Source organism: Yarrowia lipolytica, chromosome 1D (genome assembly GCF_001761485.1).
Source record: "Yarrowia lipolytica chromosome 1D, complete sequence".
NCBI lineage: Eukaryota > Fungi > Ascomycota > Dipodascomycetes > Dipodascales > Yarrowia > Yarrowia lipolytica.
Genome location: NC_090773.1, coordinates 3,257,645 through 3,273,173, shown reverse-complemented (window position 1 = coordinate 3,273,173; position 15,529 = coordinate 3,257,645). Strand labels below are relative to the sequence as shown.

Sequence of the window (15,529 nt, the reverse complement as noted above, 5' to 3'; positions counted from 1 at the left end):
AAGACACTAGTTCTAGACCTCTTGTTTGGGCTAGACTATACTATAGCGGCCTGCAAGTTGTTCAGACCGAGAGGTACGAGTGTGAAACAACAGAGGAAGGCGCCCGTGTAGGGAGGGAGATGGGGTGAAGCAAGCAAGAGGCCATGCCTCTGTAGTTTTCCTTTATTTCCGTGGGCTCCTGATTTCCCCCACCAAATTAGTGCACCGATAATGCACGATAACGGCGATAACGCAGATAACGCAGATAATGCAGTCCATGCAGTCCAAATCCGAAGCGCCTGCTACATGATCCAAGGCCCCTGGACCTCGCTTGACTTGCCCTGCAAGCAAAAACTCGCCTTGCGCAATTGAGAGGTTGGCGCCCGCAACCCACAAACACGCACTAACCCGAACTAAACCGCCACTAGCGTAGAGAGCCTAACTAACCTTACTTGTAGTGGGTATTATAGATCATACAGTCTTAGGAAGGATATAGAAGCAGGCTTTGGGGATCAGGCTATAGATGCAAGGTGTATAGGCACTAGTGGCTATGAAACGGTCAACTGGCAAAGTCTTGGAGTGATTGTGAGGGGGGGGGGGGGTGGCGGGTGGTATGTGGGGTGCAGTAGATGAGCATGGAGGTGCCATATTGGATTTGGTAAGTTGTCAGAGATCAGATTGCAACTATAGTACAGTACTATAGAGACTTGGATAAACAACCACACGATGTTTTCGTTTCCACGGCTTGGTCTTTCTGCTCCTAATTGACTCGCTGCTATCTAGGGACTAAAGGCAACTTTACAGCCAGCTTCCAAAGCAGACAAGCAGCTTTTTAGCAAAGTATTTCCACTAGGTACTTGTCTTGGAACTATCTTGGTCTTTATTTCCTGCCTAGTGTTAGATTGGCACTAACTACCGGTAGCACAGCCCTAGTTTTTGTTCCCTGTGTACTAGCCACTGGTCTAGCAGACAAACACGGTTGTTCAGGCAAATACCGGGCACAAGTAGCGCATTTCCACTTTAGTACGCACTTGTCACAAATACGGCTTTATCAGGCTTGGGCGTGGACATTGTGGAGTTGCCGAGGTCAAGTTGAAGGGGTTTTCAGAACTGGCCAATCTGTCCCGGAACGGCCCATCCGGCTAAAAGTGCCCCTTTCACATCACAAAGAAACAATAGCCGAAGAGTATGGGTTTTTCTCGTCCATATCTGTCCATTTTTGGGGCAACTTTTGCCTATAAATGGAACAAGCAGGGCTGTTATAGCCGAGTCTGTATGGATGCCAATATGAGGGCAGCAAAGACTGGAAAAAAGTGCTCAAGGCTGAAAAGTGCTCAAGGCTGTGACGCCCCCTCCTCCTGACGTATACTAGGAGCGCTTTTGGCTACAAAAGTAGGGCAGGAAGAGCGACTCCGAAACATTTGGAGTTTTTTAGACTGCTGTCTTACTCCAATCTCCGACCGCATGCGGAATGTTGTTGATCTGGTTAAAAAGACATGACATAAGACGGGCACAGGTGACGAAAATCATTGCCTCAAAGAATCCCCCCCTGCCAGCTCCACCTGCACATGTCCTCTCTCCTCCACCGCGGTTAGAGAGTTCGACCATGTGTAAAACATATATGATAAGTGGGTCTAGACTAGTGTGTGAGTGTTGATTATGGTCGTGAGGGTGAGAAAACATATGCAAGGGGAGAGTACGAGTAGTCATTCCTTGTCTGGGTTCGTAAATGTGCTTCCAGTCGTCGTAAAAATGGAATCTTTTGGTCAGGATGGAAATCACATGTGTACAGTCGAATTGACTAGCATCTCTGTCGGCCACAACTGTGGCTTGACCCTTCAAACCTCCGACGCTAGCTCGTATTGGACTAAAGGGGAAGTCCTCAGTGGCACACGTCGGTATGTACAGTACTGATTTGGCGGCATTGCAATTTCGGGCGTACCGACTTGGATCGGTATGGCCAGAATGGGGAAAAAAAGAGATATCAAAACGGGGACTTCAAATTGACATTCAAATCACTGCCAAGAGTACCCCCCATCCATTCCAACCCCAATTGCCAAGATCGTGGACTCGGCAAAGTCCACATCCATCATCTGCATCATACTGCGTCATGCTGCATTGCTCCAAACACACCCAATTCAACCCCCAAAACCCCCTCCCTCGGTAAACAGACCGTCAATACCTCCGTCTACGCATATACTACTCCGTAGGTTAGTCTTCAGACTCAGGCTTCTCTGTATCTCCATGCACAAGCGTAGATAGTCCAAGTTATGATATACTATGGTATACTATGGGTTCAGATTATGATATTATGAACATACAAGTTAAGGCAGCAGTATCATAGAGCGCGCTTAGTAGTCCGGCTGCTCGTATAACTCTTCAAAGACGTTGGTGATATTGCTGCCGTCATCTACCGGTCCATGTAGCGTAGTAAAGGTGACATGGTATGAGTTGACACGAGACGTAGAATGACTGATCCTTCTGGAGCATAAACTGTTGTAACATAGAACAACTGTTGTAACACAAAGAAAATGATTCCAATGGCACTCAGGTCTTTCTACTGCGTCTACCTTGCAGCGCATGTATACACAACTTTTGGTGCAACTTGATACAACTTGATATGACTTTATACGACATGATACGACATGATGCGACATTCTATGACTGTATAGATGCTTGGAAAAGGAGTACGGAAGTTCGAGAAGTCCGTTCTATGCGTCTCACGAGCATTCCAAGTGTCTAGACGATTTCAATCTATGCCAATCAGACTGCGATGCGATGTTGCGATAGTGTAGGACATCATGCAATTGGTGAAAGTGGACATCATGCAATTGTGAAAAGGGACATCATGCAATTGTGAAAGTGGACATCATGCAATTGTGAAAGTTGTCATGTCTTGTGAAACTGTCAATGCCATGTGAAAACCGATTCGGATTCAAGTCAGATCGGCCATCATTGGAGTTGAGCAGTAGAGGTTCAGTCAAGTCAAGTATGATCGTAGTCGATAAGACATGATGATCCAATACCCAATACACGTGCGTGACCACATATCTTTCCCCAGATCATGTGACCGATCCATTCTCAGGACACGTACACGTGACATGTATTCTCCATCTCCTCTTCCAGGCCATTCTGTGATGATCTACCACAGATTTGGGTCAAGTTTTAGTGAATTGTCGGAAAAGCCGCTGGAATTGCCCCAAATCTCCGCCAATTCCACCTCCACTTCACCTCCACTTCGCCTCCACTTCACCTCCACCACTCCTCAACTCCTCCACTCCACCACTCCTCACTCTCCTAATACCACGCTAGAAAGTAGCGTCGCGTCGGTCGATGAGCGGCTTCACCCCACTTCCCCTCACCGGAACCACTTGCCTAAACAGGTTAGCATGTTAACCCCGCGGATATACCACGAGCCGCAGATTTTCATGCATGTGTTGAAGCCGAGTAGCCATCAATTATTGCTTCCCACAGGTGTCTCATCGGATCTCCTACTCCGACGCCCAATGCATCTCTCCGAACGCCCGTCTTTCTACTTTACCCTATTCCAAAAATCCGCCGTTTTCCGCTTATCTTTCGCTTATCAAACCTTAAATACACTGTACTCCCAGTCGGGCTTAAACTGGGCGGCTAAATATCCAACGCAATCGATTGTGCATCCTTTAATTGGACATGATAAAGACCGTCTCCGCGAACGCTACAACTCGGAATACGACTCGGAATACGACTTGATAATACGACACAAACACGGTCGCCTCCCACTCGACTTTTTTGCGTCTTCTCTTTTTCACATGGACTCCATCAAACAATATCTCTACTTTGCGCTGGTGTTGGCGTTCGTGCTGTACCGCGCAAATCAACGGGCCAACAAGGCCAGACAGGAGAGAGAAGAGACGAAACACAAACAGAAAGAGAAAGAAAAGGCCGGCGGGGATAGCAGCGGGAAGAGCGGCGGCCACGCGACCCAAACGCGAACCCCGGATCGCGATCCCCCCGCAACATGGAGTGTCATCGAGGCGGTTTCCGACGACTTTGACATTGCCACCTGTGCTCCTCGGCCCTACCGTCCGTTCAAGGCTGGCAAATACCACTTGACTATGGGTCTGCAAAAGTGCGACGCCAGCGACTGGATCTTGCTGGAAAACACGTACAAACGGCGAACGGCTTACCGCCGAAAACAGCTCAAGGAACATCCCGAGATCGCCTGTCTTGTTCAGGAAGGACCCGAGGTCGATGCGGCTGTTCATGAGTACTACGAGTACATGTGGTACTATTTGAGCGAGCGGTATCCCAAATACTTCACCAAGGAGACTGTTGATGGCGTTGAATGGTGCCATAATAGTCTGTGGGACGAAAAGTACCCCATGAGTGCCCAGAAATGTCTGGATTTGGGGCTCGCAAAAGGTTCACGTGACTTGGCTATGATCTGTTCGTCTACCCATGAAGAGGACTTTCTCCTCATGACTCTGGATGAGACCCACGATCCCCCCATGTACCGCATGCGAGCAGTGTCTTCCTGTTTCCCGGCAGGATTCAATCCAGCAGACAAGATTGGGCTGACTTTGAGAAACATCCATGGGCCTGTGCCTGGATACAAGCAGCGTCTGGATCTGTCCATGAACAAGTTCTTTGCCAAGTTCCAGGCGGGAAATTTTGTTCAGCGGCAAAACTGGGGCATTCAATGCGACGACGCCTTGTTTGACTATGAGAATTACGCGGGGTTTGACGCTGAGAAGGACAACGAGCCCTATGAGGCCCATGAGGTGGATTTCAACGAATGGGCCCTGCGGGTGGAGAGACAAGTCTTGACTCGACTGCCCAAAACCGGAGCCATGTGTTTTGTCATCAGATGCTACACAACTCCTGTATCTGTTATTCGAGAAGAGCCACGTGCGCCGGATCTCATTGACGCCATTGACCAACTGCCAATTGAGGACAAGGTGTACAAGGGAGCGCATGTCTGGGGTCCTGTTCTGCAGCAGTATTTGAGGAGAGAGGTGGAGGGTAAGGGCGTTGGGGATAACCCGATTGAGAGGATTTGCTGACGAACTCATCAACTCGGCGGAAGACGAAGCCTGGAGTTGAGTTGTGGGCGAGAGCCCAAGCTACCCATTTTGAATCGATGCTAGCTTTCTACGAATCCTTCTGACAGCTTTCTCTAGAGTTCTCCTAACTAACAAATGTATGACCGTTAGATGATCATAGGAGGTGCTTGTAGATCCCCACCTTCCTCCAAGCAATATTTGAAGGGCATGCCCATTCGTTTCAAAGCAAAGTGGAGGTGGTACACCGATTGTCATGTGACTACCCATACCGTAAAACTCCACCAAATATTCCTAGTTCCCAGTTGTCTTCACAGCGCCGGTTGAGAGCGTTCTACAGAAAATGCCATATTTAAGGTTCCATCACGTGAGATATCATGTGATGTCAATATACATGAGAGAAATCTCGTCAAGTGTCCCAAAACAGTGCATTTTCGAGCGAATCTGGCTGAAATTTTTTCAAACAGGGTCTATCTAGAGCTTGGAGGCGTCGCATACAATAGATTTCAGTCACGTGATATTACCAGAGAGGATAAGTAGAGCCTTTCCAAAAGTTTTGGCCATGATTATGTCAATGGGTGGTGAATGATGATTTTTGGACTTTTCAAGCGAGATGAAGGGGAAATTTTTGAAAGACATTTGTTCGCCATGGTCCAAATAAATGAATTCGGTTGAGTGTGTGTGTAATTGGTGCAATATTGAGGGAGATGGAGCTGTGTTCTTGTCTACTGTACAGTATGGAAGTACCCTATGAGGAGGTGTCTCGGATTCCAAGTGTCTTTGAAGATAATCTGGAGAAGATAAATCGTTTGTATGGACAATGTTGTTCGCTTTGGTCTGTTCGACGGCATTCGACTCAGAGAGAGTCCGACCGCAGCTGGATTGTCTGAGTTGAAGAGTTTCCTAGAATCTCCTATTTAGTTAGACTTTAGTTGGTATAGTTAAGCGTGGTAAACAAACATACACCAGTCAGGAGATGATGGATAGTTCCAGGTCAGAATCTGCCATGGGCTATTCAGATGAGCCTGATTACAAAGTCCGCAGCCAGAGTCTTAAAAGTTGTCTGAAAACCCAGAGGCCACTGGCTGTCTCAACGCAAATGTTGAGGACATGTTGTAGAGAATGGGATCGAAGGGCATGGTCTCGATGGGCTACCGTACAACCCGGTGTCGAGCCTCGGGAGAGTCCAAGAACAGCATAGCTCATTGAGAGACTGCGGGTAAGGTACATCAATCTCGGAGCTAAACACAGAAATCAGACCATCTGCTCAAGATCATGTCGCTCGTGAGTAGTAATCAGAATTAGCAATCGGCTGCCTTGGGTGGAGTCTTTCGACTCCGAGTCTCGACGGCCTGCAGCAGAGAGGTTGAGAATCGAGGTCCAATCTGGACCCACTCGAGAATCCCAATAGAGTCAATCACAATGACGGACAGAGGAGATAGGAAACAGTTCTCAATGGCAGTGATCTTAGATGTCTCGGACATACCAACATGGCCTTCGAGAGAGATGAGTCGCACGAAGGGCAAGTTCGACTGCAAGGCAATAAGAGCTGCGAGAGCAGTCTTACCAGAGCCAGCAGGGCCGTGAAGCAGCAGAGAAGTCAGAGCACGATCACCAGAAGCCTGTCCAACTCCCTCAATGAATATCTCTCCCTTCTTGATAGTGTCATCAATGTTATGATCCTCTTCGGAGACACCAAACGTGAGACGCACCTCCTCCCGCATGAATTCTCCACCCTTATCCTGTTTGCGCCTCTTCCACCTTGATCTTGAGGTTTCGAGTGAAGGTATAACAAGCAGCAGAGTTGAGCAGATCCTCCATCTCGGCACCAGGGTAGTTCTTAGTCTCTCCGGCAAACTCGTCAAGATCCACATTTCCGCCCAACTTGCCTGCAACAGTCATAGGGGCGGTGTGAATCTCGAGAATTTGCAGATACCTTCAAGGGAAGGGGACTCTCAATCTTGACCTCGGATCGACCAGGTGGCATCAGAGCAGAATCAATCAGACCCTTTCGGTTGGCCACACCGATAACCAGACTGTTATTGAGCTGCTCCGCATCCTCTATCTATTACTTTGCATGGTGTCTTGTGTTATTCTGTTGGATACAGATAATCATGTATGCTTTCAAGTGAAGTAATTTCCCAACTGAAAAAAAACAACTTTTCCAAGTAATATCAACTAATAATTGCACGGCGAATTGTGGTAATTCATACGGTTGAACTGACGAAAAATCCGGTAGTAACCTAATAGGAACTCGCTTGGACTGTGTATAAACCACCATCGATGTATCGATAACATAGGAGCAGTCCGCTAGGACCCAATATCTCCTATAGCTCCTTCAACTGGTTCAGGTACTGTATGCTATTCAGGCATGAGTCTCAAAGTTTGATATTTGCTCAGAAAAAGGGCGAACATGTCTGAAAACCCGTCTCAACCTGGTTCAAACCGACTGAGACAGAGCTTGAGTCAGACGTCTGACCTCCGCCTGTCGGGACAAGTACACCCACACTAGTCTTCGCTGGTTGTGAGTGAGTTCGAGACTTTCTTAGTTGCCACAAGCTGGTCAGAGAAACAGAACGTGGTATGTCGGAGAGATTCCTGCTGTGCCTAGCCAGTCTTCAGTTTTTTCACGAGATGCGACCAATGGGGGCTAAACTGCCGGTAACTCGGTGAATATCGACCAGATCACGGCGATATGGTCCGAATGAGTTCCAGCCCACCTTCTGATCACAATTTGGAATCATTCTGCAAAAACTATTGCAACAACAGTAGGGCAAGTTCGGAACGATAGAATGCGTGAAACCGAGTCACGTTTTCAACTGCAACTGACTGAAGACCAATGGCGACTGATTAACCCTGTAATATTGTGATCGCTGAAACGTTAAGACATCGCCATCTAATCAGATTGTTCTGCCTCTCCTCGACGTCTGGAACGACATCACCACTTGACAGCCCGAGTTAGGACTGCGACTCGAACAGCTCAACCGGGCCAGACAGCTGGGCATTGAGATGCGAGGAGAGAGAGGCTGCTGGAGAGCTCTGGGCCGCCAAAACCAGCCAGTCCCAGCAGTTTACAGGAATATCCAAGTTCCAGGAACTAATACACAGCTGACAGGAGCAGATGATCCCTCTTGTGCAGGAGGAAATCAAAAAGGCTGGCGAGAGCGAGATCAACGCCAAGCTGTACCCTTATCTGAAGCTCATGTTCGGGGCTGCATGACCCAGATGGGTCTATGGATGATGGTAGCTGGCCGTCTCTTATAAACCAGGCCCTTTCGGCCCGGGCCGTCGAAGGCGCCATTGTCCTGGACTACCCCGAGGGGTTCAGTGAGCACTTTGTTACTTCATGGAGGTCTTGTATGAGGGTCTCAACGGCCAGCTGCGCAATCTGGGTTTCATTAACACTGCTGCTACTGCTGCCAGCACAGAGAATCTGGCTACTATGATGACCGAGGACGACGAGAGCTTTGTCAAAAAGTACATGCCTGAACCCCTCAAGGAGTTTTTTGGCAACCAGCAGATGGATGTGTTCAATAGATACGCCAACTGACTCAAGATCATGCTGTCTGGAATGACCCGTCTGCTGACATCTGGAACCAGCAATAGTCCTGGATCGGAGGTATTTTCCGGCTGGAGAATCGAAGAACATTCAATAACCGAGAGAGCTAAACGGACATCGTTCAATGTAATTGTCCTCTGTCCTTGTGAAAACGGAAATGCGTTTTGTTTTATTCTACGACCAGCTACGTTCACGACCTTGATTTAATCCTACACGCATCTTGAGGACAGAATGATGAATATTGTTATTACTTCGATAAAACCAAGTTCATTGTGTTCGTCTCGGACTTGTGAACACAATTGTCTACTTTGAATGCTTCTGTGGCCACTTTTGACGTTCTTACCAGCATTGCCAAACCAGATCTTAACTCGACATGACTGACGACAAGACCTGGTCCATTGTGACCGCACTTTCTGGGCCGTCATTTTCATCAACCTGGATTTCAGCTACGATCAACACACTCTCGCGATTTCTACAGCCAACTTTCAACAACAATTAAAATGCAATAAACCCATGGAACTGAGTATCCAGTTGGTGGTCGTGAACTAGATGCCGCTTCTGCACTCGCTCTATTACTCATCCAACGAATCTCGCTCCCTCAAAAATGCCAGATACTGCTTGGTGGTCTTCTTTCTGAAATACTTGCCGAAAATGATCATCGGGATGGTAAGAAACAAAATGCCTGCACAAATGGAGCCGGTGGTGATGTAGGTGTCTGTGATGCCCTGGGCGTCCATCCACATGTCGCACACAAAGGTGAAAATGCTGCCCATGGAGTTGTTGATGACAGACACTCCAACCATGCCTTCCAGGACCATTTCCGGGTAGGCATCGACCAGGTAGGACATGGACATATCTCCAGCACAGCCCCAGCCAAATCCAATGAAGCCCAGGCCCACATAGACAACGGGCCAGCTCCACATCTCGCCAGTGCCGATTCCGAACAGGTACATGCCGAGCGGGGAGATGATACAGTTGAGTAGCATCATCCAGAGTCGGTCTTCGGCTTCTCGGATTCCGTTCCGGGCCGGTCGCGACGCCATCCAGTGCACAAACTTGTCGGAGAGGTAGCCTCCGTAGAAACAGCCGATGGACGCTCCGATGATGAGCGGCACTTTCATGACGGCAATTCTGGTTGGAGAGTAGTTATAAGGAGGCTCTCCGTAGGTGTCTTCCTGGGTTGTGAGGTAGAAGGAGAGCCAGGCGTCTTGGGCTCCCCATTGGAGACCCGAGTAGATGACTGCCGGGTATCCAAAGACCTTCATGGTGGTCCACAATCGCTGGAAGTACTGTTTGATGCCCCAGCCCTTGAGGTTGGGGGCTGGGGTGATGATTTGGATGCGTTGTCGGAACGACCGTTGGGTGTCTCTCCAGCCAATCACCTTGGGGTTGGTTTGCACGTTAGTAGATTCGGTGGTGGCTGCCGGGTGGATAGCGCTTCGCACTTCGTAGAGCGATCCCTCTCCGGACGAGGCGCGGTCGGGAATGGAGTCGTCTTTGGAGTCGAGTTTTTCTGAGCCCTTAGCCCCGAGGGGCGCCTCGTTTGTGTCATCCAGAGTCGTCTGGCCTCGTTCCGACGCGGTCACCAGGTTCCGGGGGAAGTACGACTCCTCAAAGCCAAACCAGAAACACAGTGTCATGCCTCCTCCGATGATGAGCGCCCACCAACCGACCCATCGCCAGCTCTGGCCAATCTGGATGTACCCGGCAATCAGGGGCCCCAGAAAGGTTCCGATGGATGTGGCAAACACGTAGATACCGATGGCGGAACCAGACTGGTGGTCGTGAAAGATGTCAATCAGAGAAACCTGGGAGTACGCCTCGGCCACGGCCTCTGAGGCTCCCACAAACAGCTGTGAGCAGATGAGATCGCCGACGTTTTTGATTCGCCCAAACCAAAGGGCGCCAATGAGACCCAGAATGCAGCCCAGCAGATAGGGCAGTCGTCGGCCGTACAGGGAGCCCAGAGGGGAGATGAAAAGACACCAGTAGCCGATGCCCAAAAACAGCACGCCGGCGGCAGTGTTTTGCACGTCGTATCCGACTCCCAGTTCTTCCAGCAGTCCGTCCGACGCTGCTCCGGAGTCGTTGGAGGTGGCTGCTGTGAATCCGGTGATGAAACACACCAAGAGAGTGTGCCAGAGTTTTCTGCTCCACGACCATTTGAGCGGGTCGTTTGGCGACGAGGTGGGTTGGGGAAGCAGCACCGTTCCCTTTTCGTCCTTGATCAGCATCGAGTCGTCGTCATGCTGTCCGATGATTTGGACCGTTCCCGGGATGTATTCCGGATCGAGGAAGATTGTGTCCATAATGAGGTTGTGTGGACGTGTGGACGTGTGGAAGTGTGGACGTGTGGAAGTGTGGACGTGTGGATGTTCGAATGGTCGTATGGTCTTCTGGTGGTTGTCTACTTGTCTGCCGTCTGCTGTCTGCTTGTCGGCCGTCTGCTTGTCGGCCGTCTGCTTGTCTGTCGTCTGCTTGTCTGTTGTCGGCCGCCTGTCGTCTGTTTGTGGTCGCAAATACTTCCAAAGATGTCTGTGGTCGCCAATGAAATCCCGGTCGAGTCTCAGCGTCTCAGTCTCCAGGCCATGTCCCGTTGAAAAGTTCTGGCTGGCGGATAATAAAGAATTTTCAATTTCATGGGACCCAGCACTTTGAGTTAAAACCAAGATAACGCACTTGGCAGGATGGAACTTAAACGCCGGGCCAAAAAAACCGACAGCGGCTAAAAAAGAGCCCCAAATGAGCTCTGCAAACATAAACCAGGCTCCTTACAACCCCCAGACACGGGTCCATCCCCCCAAGACAGTCTCTAACCGCCCCCACAGCTCGCTCTAACGCCGTACTCCCCACTCCAAAATTAGCCGCAAACCCAAATTTCAAAATCTTTAAGTCGGTTTTTCATTTTGCACCGGTAAAAAAAAAGACTGCATATTTTTTTGGCCAAACTTTTTTTTTACCCTCACACAAGCGGCATCAAAACCTCAAACCGCACTAAACCTCAACTCAGAAGGCACTGTAGATTCGGTCGCGTGCGCAGAAGGGTAGGTTTACGTCGATTTTACGTCGATTTTACGTCGATTTTAGACGTCAGAGTTAGGACTCCGAAAAGGGAGATATGTGCCGTGGGCCACAAGAGACGGTGACCAACGGGTGTTGCGCCCTGCTCGGCCTGTCAGTCGCCCGGTCTGCCAGTCGCCCGGTCACGTGGCCCAGAAGTGTTACCATCGGCTATCGACTGTCGCAATCAATGCACATGCTGATGCGCTTCTCTGCCACTGTGCGTGGGTTACAGTACATGGTACAGTACGTTGCTATTCCGGCCCAAGCTCTATCGATTAGTAGCTCTACACGATACTTTCTGCGCCAGTCAACTCTATGTAGACGACAGATAAGAGACGACGACGCAGAAGGAGATGCAATTTAGCCGCTGTGGGTGGAGATGTATTTTTATGTACAGGGCTTTAGTCTGTTTGAGGTTGATTAAACGGCTGGGTTAGTAGGGAACGGCGAGAGCAAGCGACACATGTCTGAGCGGACAACCCATCTGCAACACAGTTTTCAGTCATGACTCAGCCTGGCGATAAGGATAAGGATAAGGACCCATCGCACATAGTTTTTTAGTCATGACTCAGCATGACGATAAGGATAACAACACAAGACCGCTTCATATAACACCCCAAAAACCAAACCCCCCACCAAGGCGGTATCTAAAGTTCACACGATAAGGCATAGGCGGATGTCCATCGACGTCAGACACGTGCTGTGGGGTACGCGGCCAGTCGCACTAAGATGCCCCATTCGGTAAAGATGGGCTGTAGGCTGTGGGGTAAGAAAACGGAGCTAGCGGAATGGAGATAGCGTGTGCATCCATGAGGGGCTGGGGTACTAGTGGCGGGTAAATGAACACAGTGGGTGTGATAAAGCTATCTTCTACCAGAAAAATAGCACATCACTAACTTGTGTCGCCCTTTCCGTCACTGCCATCCCCCAACCACCGTGAATCTTGCCAGTGTCATGGTGTAGAGGGTTAGGCTGGGTCAAGCTGTGTCAAGCTGGGCCATGTGTTATCGGTTCTTGTCCTGTCGTGGTGTTTACGCTGTCTTCTCATGCTGTTATCGCGTCTTTTTCGTGTGACTGCACCTCATGGCGTCTTCCCAATGATTCTTATATCTCTCATACTCACCTGCGGGCTGGGCAGAGACGTAGTCAATGGCCTGCTGGACGGTCTTGATCTCGTCAGCATCGTGGTCGGGGATCTCGAGGCCAAATTCCTGGGTTAGTAAAGCGCTAAGGATGCAGCAAGTCGGCGGTAAGCCGAACTGGGTGCTCAGTCATAGGTCGAGCGGAAACAGCTTGGTAATTAAACATGGCTCAGACTGTATGCAGACTCTAGTTGACCAGAGCAACTGTAGCAGACAGTTTGATAGACTGTAGAATGTTTGAAGAAACAGTAGAGTAATGCGTTGTCTGAAAGCATGGGACGCACAATTGCAACTGGTGAAATGATCGCCAGAGCTACTTCCCACGTTTTGAGACATAAAGGTGAGGCAGGAAGACGTGTCTAAGACTCAGTGGGTCGATCAAGTGCTGACTTCAAGCAGAAAAATTAGTTTCAGTGGGTCTGTCTGTCCTTGAGTCATTCACGTACTCCATCAGGGCACCACGCGGTCCTCACCAACTGTCATCTACTCCCAACCTGAGCTCATACCTCATCTGATCAGACTGGGCGGTACAGCTTAGGTCGCGGCAGTCTATCTGATGCAGCCCATCGTAAACTGTATAGATACAATCACGAGATTCTGCCACGATATTCTGCCGCGATATTCTGCCACGATTCAGGTCACATATGCAGTCTGTTTCCAACCGGACAGCGACAGTGGCCGTGTCAGGGTCCGAACCTGATCTTCGGTCAGTCACTAGTACTCACCTCCTCAATGGCCATGACCACCTCGACGACATCCAAACTGTCCAGACCAAGGTCGGAAGTCAGGTTGGCGGTGGCGGTGATGTTCTTGGCGTCATTGACCTTGTCAAACGACTCCAGAAGAGCCACGATTCGCTCCTGAATCATGTCCTTGGTCAGCACGTGGGCCGAGGAGTAGTGTCGGATGAACGACACGGGGGCGGCTCGCACGAGCTGGGGTCGGGCGACGGCGGTCACGAACGATCGCGACAGAGCGGGCCGGGCAACGGCGGCTCGAGAAAGACGGAGAACGGACTGTCGGAGCATTTTCCAGAAATGTGTAGTGTGGAGGATGGTGTGGATATATTGCCGTCTTTTTACTGGTTGGGAGGTTGAACTTTAATTGTGATTACTAACTGTGAGAGGTTTGGGGACGAGAGCAAAGGTGCGGAGATATTGCTCAGTTCGGGAAGTGGTTGGTATCATTGGATTCGGGAGACTTGGTGGAATAAAATATACCCAGATGTTTTATTGTGACCTCGGCCCTGACGCCGTTGGAGATCTTATAATGACCGATTTTGAGCTGATTGACATTCCAAATAAATTTCTTGAATTTTGGAATACTTTAAACTGCAGATCAAAGTAATGCTCACTTTTTACTCAAGCTGATTGCGACAATACTTCACTTCTAATCACTTGCATGGCCAACCATAGTCCACATGTTACACAGACACGAAAGCCAAAGTATATAAGTGAGTCTCAAGCACTTACAATACTTGGTCTTATAATCCTCATTTACCTTTAGTTATCTTCGTTCCTCGTCTTCTTGTCACCAATCCAGGTACAGTCGCCGTAAGAGTCTCTCGCCGCTGTTACAGTGACCAAGTGGCTGATCTACGCCGACAACTGAACCCGTTGTTCGCTTCCCTCACATTCATTTCATCATTTTAATTGAAAGCAACCAGCAACTTTGCCGAAATCTGCGCCGACACTTCTGTACTGTACAGTACATACTGTACAGATTACTTGTTTGATTGATGTTTGATTGATACCACCAATGACCCACATAGTAAGATTGATACCATTGTCAACAGTTACCGCTGATGGTGAGAGACCCAAGAGCCGCCAAAATGAGAGATGATGGAAGCCTCGCTGAGTTGGACCGCTGGAGAAGGAGCCCGCCCAGTCTAGTGTGGACATCTCCAGGCCCCGCCAACCTAACTCCTCCTGTCGCCGATAACAGTCGTCATGGATTGCCCTGAAAAGAATTACCTCAGGACTCCCGAGCTAGGGCTGGAAAGGAGACCCTGGTCCACACGACGAGACGAACACCCGAAGAGATGAGGAGACCTGCGGACTACTGGTTCCTCAAAGTACAGAGTCTTGCATGTGAGTTGCACAATTGTCTTCCCACAACACAAAAACGCCCATTACCGGCTTGTCAAATGTGACGTCCTCCTCAACACCGGCCCAATACTATGTATTGTAGCCGTCGCTTGCACCCCACTCCCGCTCCCTTAACTCACTCTACTAAGAGTTGTTTAAATGGACAGAGTAACTGGTGCGTGGTCTCGAAAGTGGTAGTTCGTCAAGATGTCAGCATGTGGGAGCTCTGTGGTCAGCCAGGTTGTCTTTCTCTTCTCCCTAAGAGTAATCTAACTGGCGGTATTCGGACTGTATGTACACTGTGTGTATACTACTTCTGAGCAAAGCAACATGAGGTCTACAGACTCGGTCGTCATCAATGACTCGATCTGCAACTTCAGCAGTCTTTCAGTTTGAGACTACTATAGTCCAGTGGTCCAAGCGTCAACTAGTGGGTGGGGGAGTCGTGGGGGAGTCGTGGTAGGGAGTCGAGCGCGGTCTTGGCTGGCACAATACCACTCGAATCACTGGGTCGAGGAGGTTTTGGTTCTTCTTCTGGACCTGGGTTCAGAATTCGTCCTTTCAGAAGCACTTGATTGTTTTGACGGATCTCTAGTAGTTTCATTACCGACCACGGGTATGAACTATTTGTAGCTAGTGTTCAGGGAACGGTCAAGT

General features: G+C 49.4%; 4 protein-coding genes across 4 annotated transcripts; 1 reads left to right on the top strand and 3 right to left on the bottom strand.

The window, feature by feature from the left end:
* Positions 1-3,770: 3,770 nt before the first annotated feature.
* YALI1_D32695g (uncharacterized protein) lies at positions 3,771-5,024 on the top strand (the record flags this gene model as incomplete). Its single annotated transcript, XM_503243.3, has 1 exon — positions 3,771-5,024. The coding sequence occupies one exon, from the start codon at positions 3,771-3,773 to the stop codon at positions 5,022-5,024; it is 1,254 nt and encodes a 417-aa protein (XP_503243.1).
* Positions 5,025-6,322: 1,298 nt separating this feature from the next.
* On the bottom strand, positions 6,323-6,923 carry YALI1_D32663g (uncharacterized protein; the record flags this gene model as incomplete). The annotated part of the gene is made up of 2 exons (XM_066094277.2): positions 6,323-6,736; positions 6,783-6,923. The coding sequence occupies 2 exons, from the start codon at positions 6,921-6,923 to the stop codon at positions 6,323-6,325; spliced, it is 555 nt and encodes a 184-aa protein (XP_065950349.2).
* Positions 6,924-9,152: 2,229 nt separating this feature from the next.
* YALI1_D32619g (uncharacterized protein) lies at positions 9,153-11,339 on the bottom strand (the record flags this gene model as incomplete). The annotated part of the gene is made up of 1 exon (XM_503242.2): positions 9,153-11,339. One exon carries the CDS (start codon positions 11,337-11,339, stop codon positions 9,153-9,155), a length of 2,187 nt encoding a protein of 728 aa, XP_503242.2.
* Positions 11,340-12,063: 724 nt separating this feature from the next.
* Positions 12,064-13,813, bottom strand: YALI1_D32594g (uncharacterized protein; the record flags this gene model as incomplete). The annotated part of the gene is made up of 3 exons (XM_068282854.1): positions 12,064-12,071; positions 12,767-12,854; positions 13,511-13,813. 3 exons carry the CDS (start codon positions 13,811-13,813, stop codon positions 12,064-12,066), a joined length of 399 nt encoding a protein of 132 aa, XP_068138955.1.
* Positions 13,814-15,529: the final 1,716 nt, after the last annotated feature.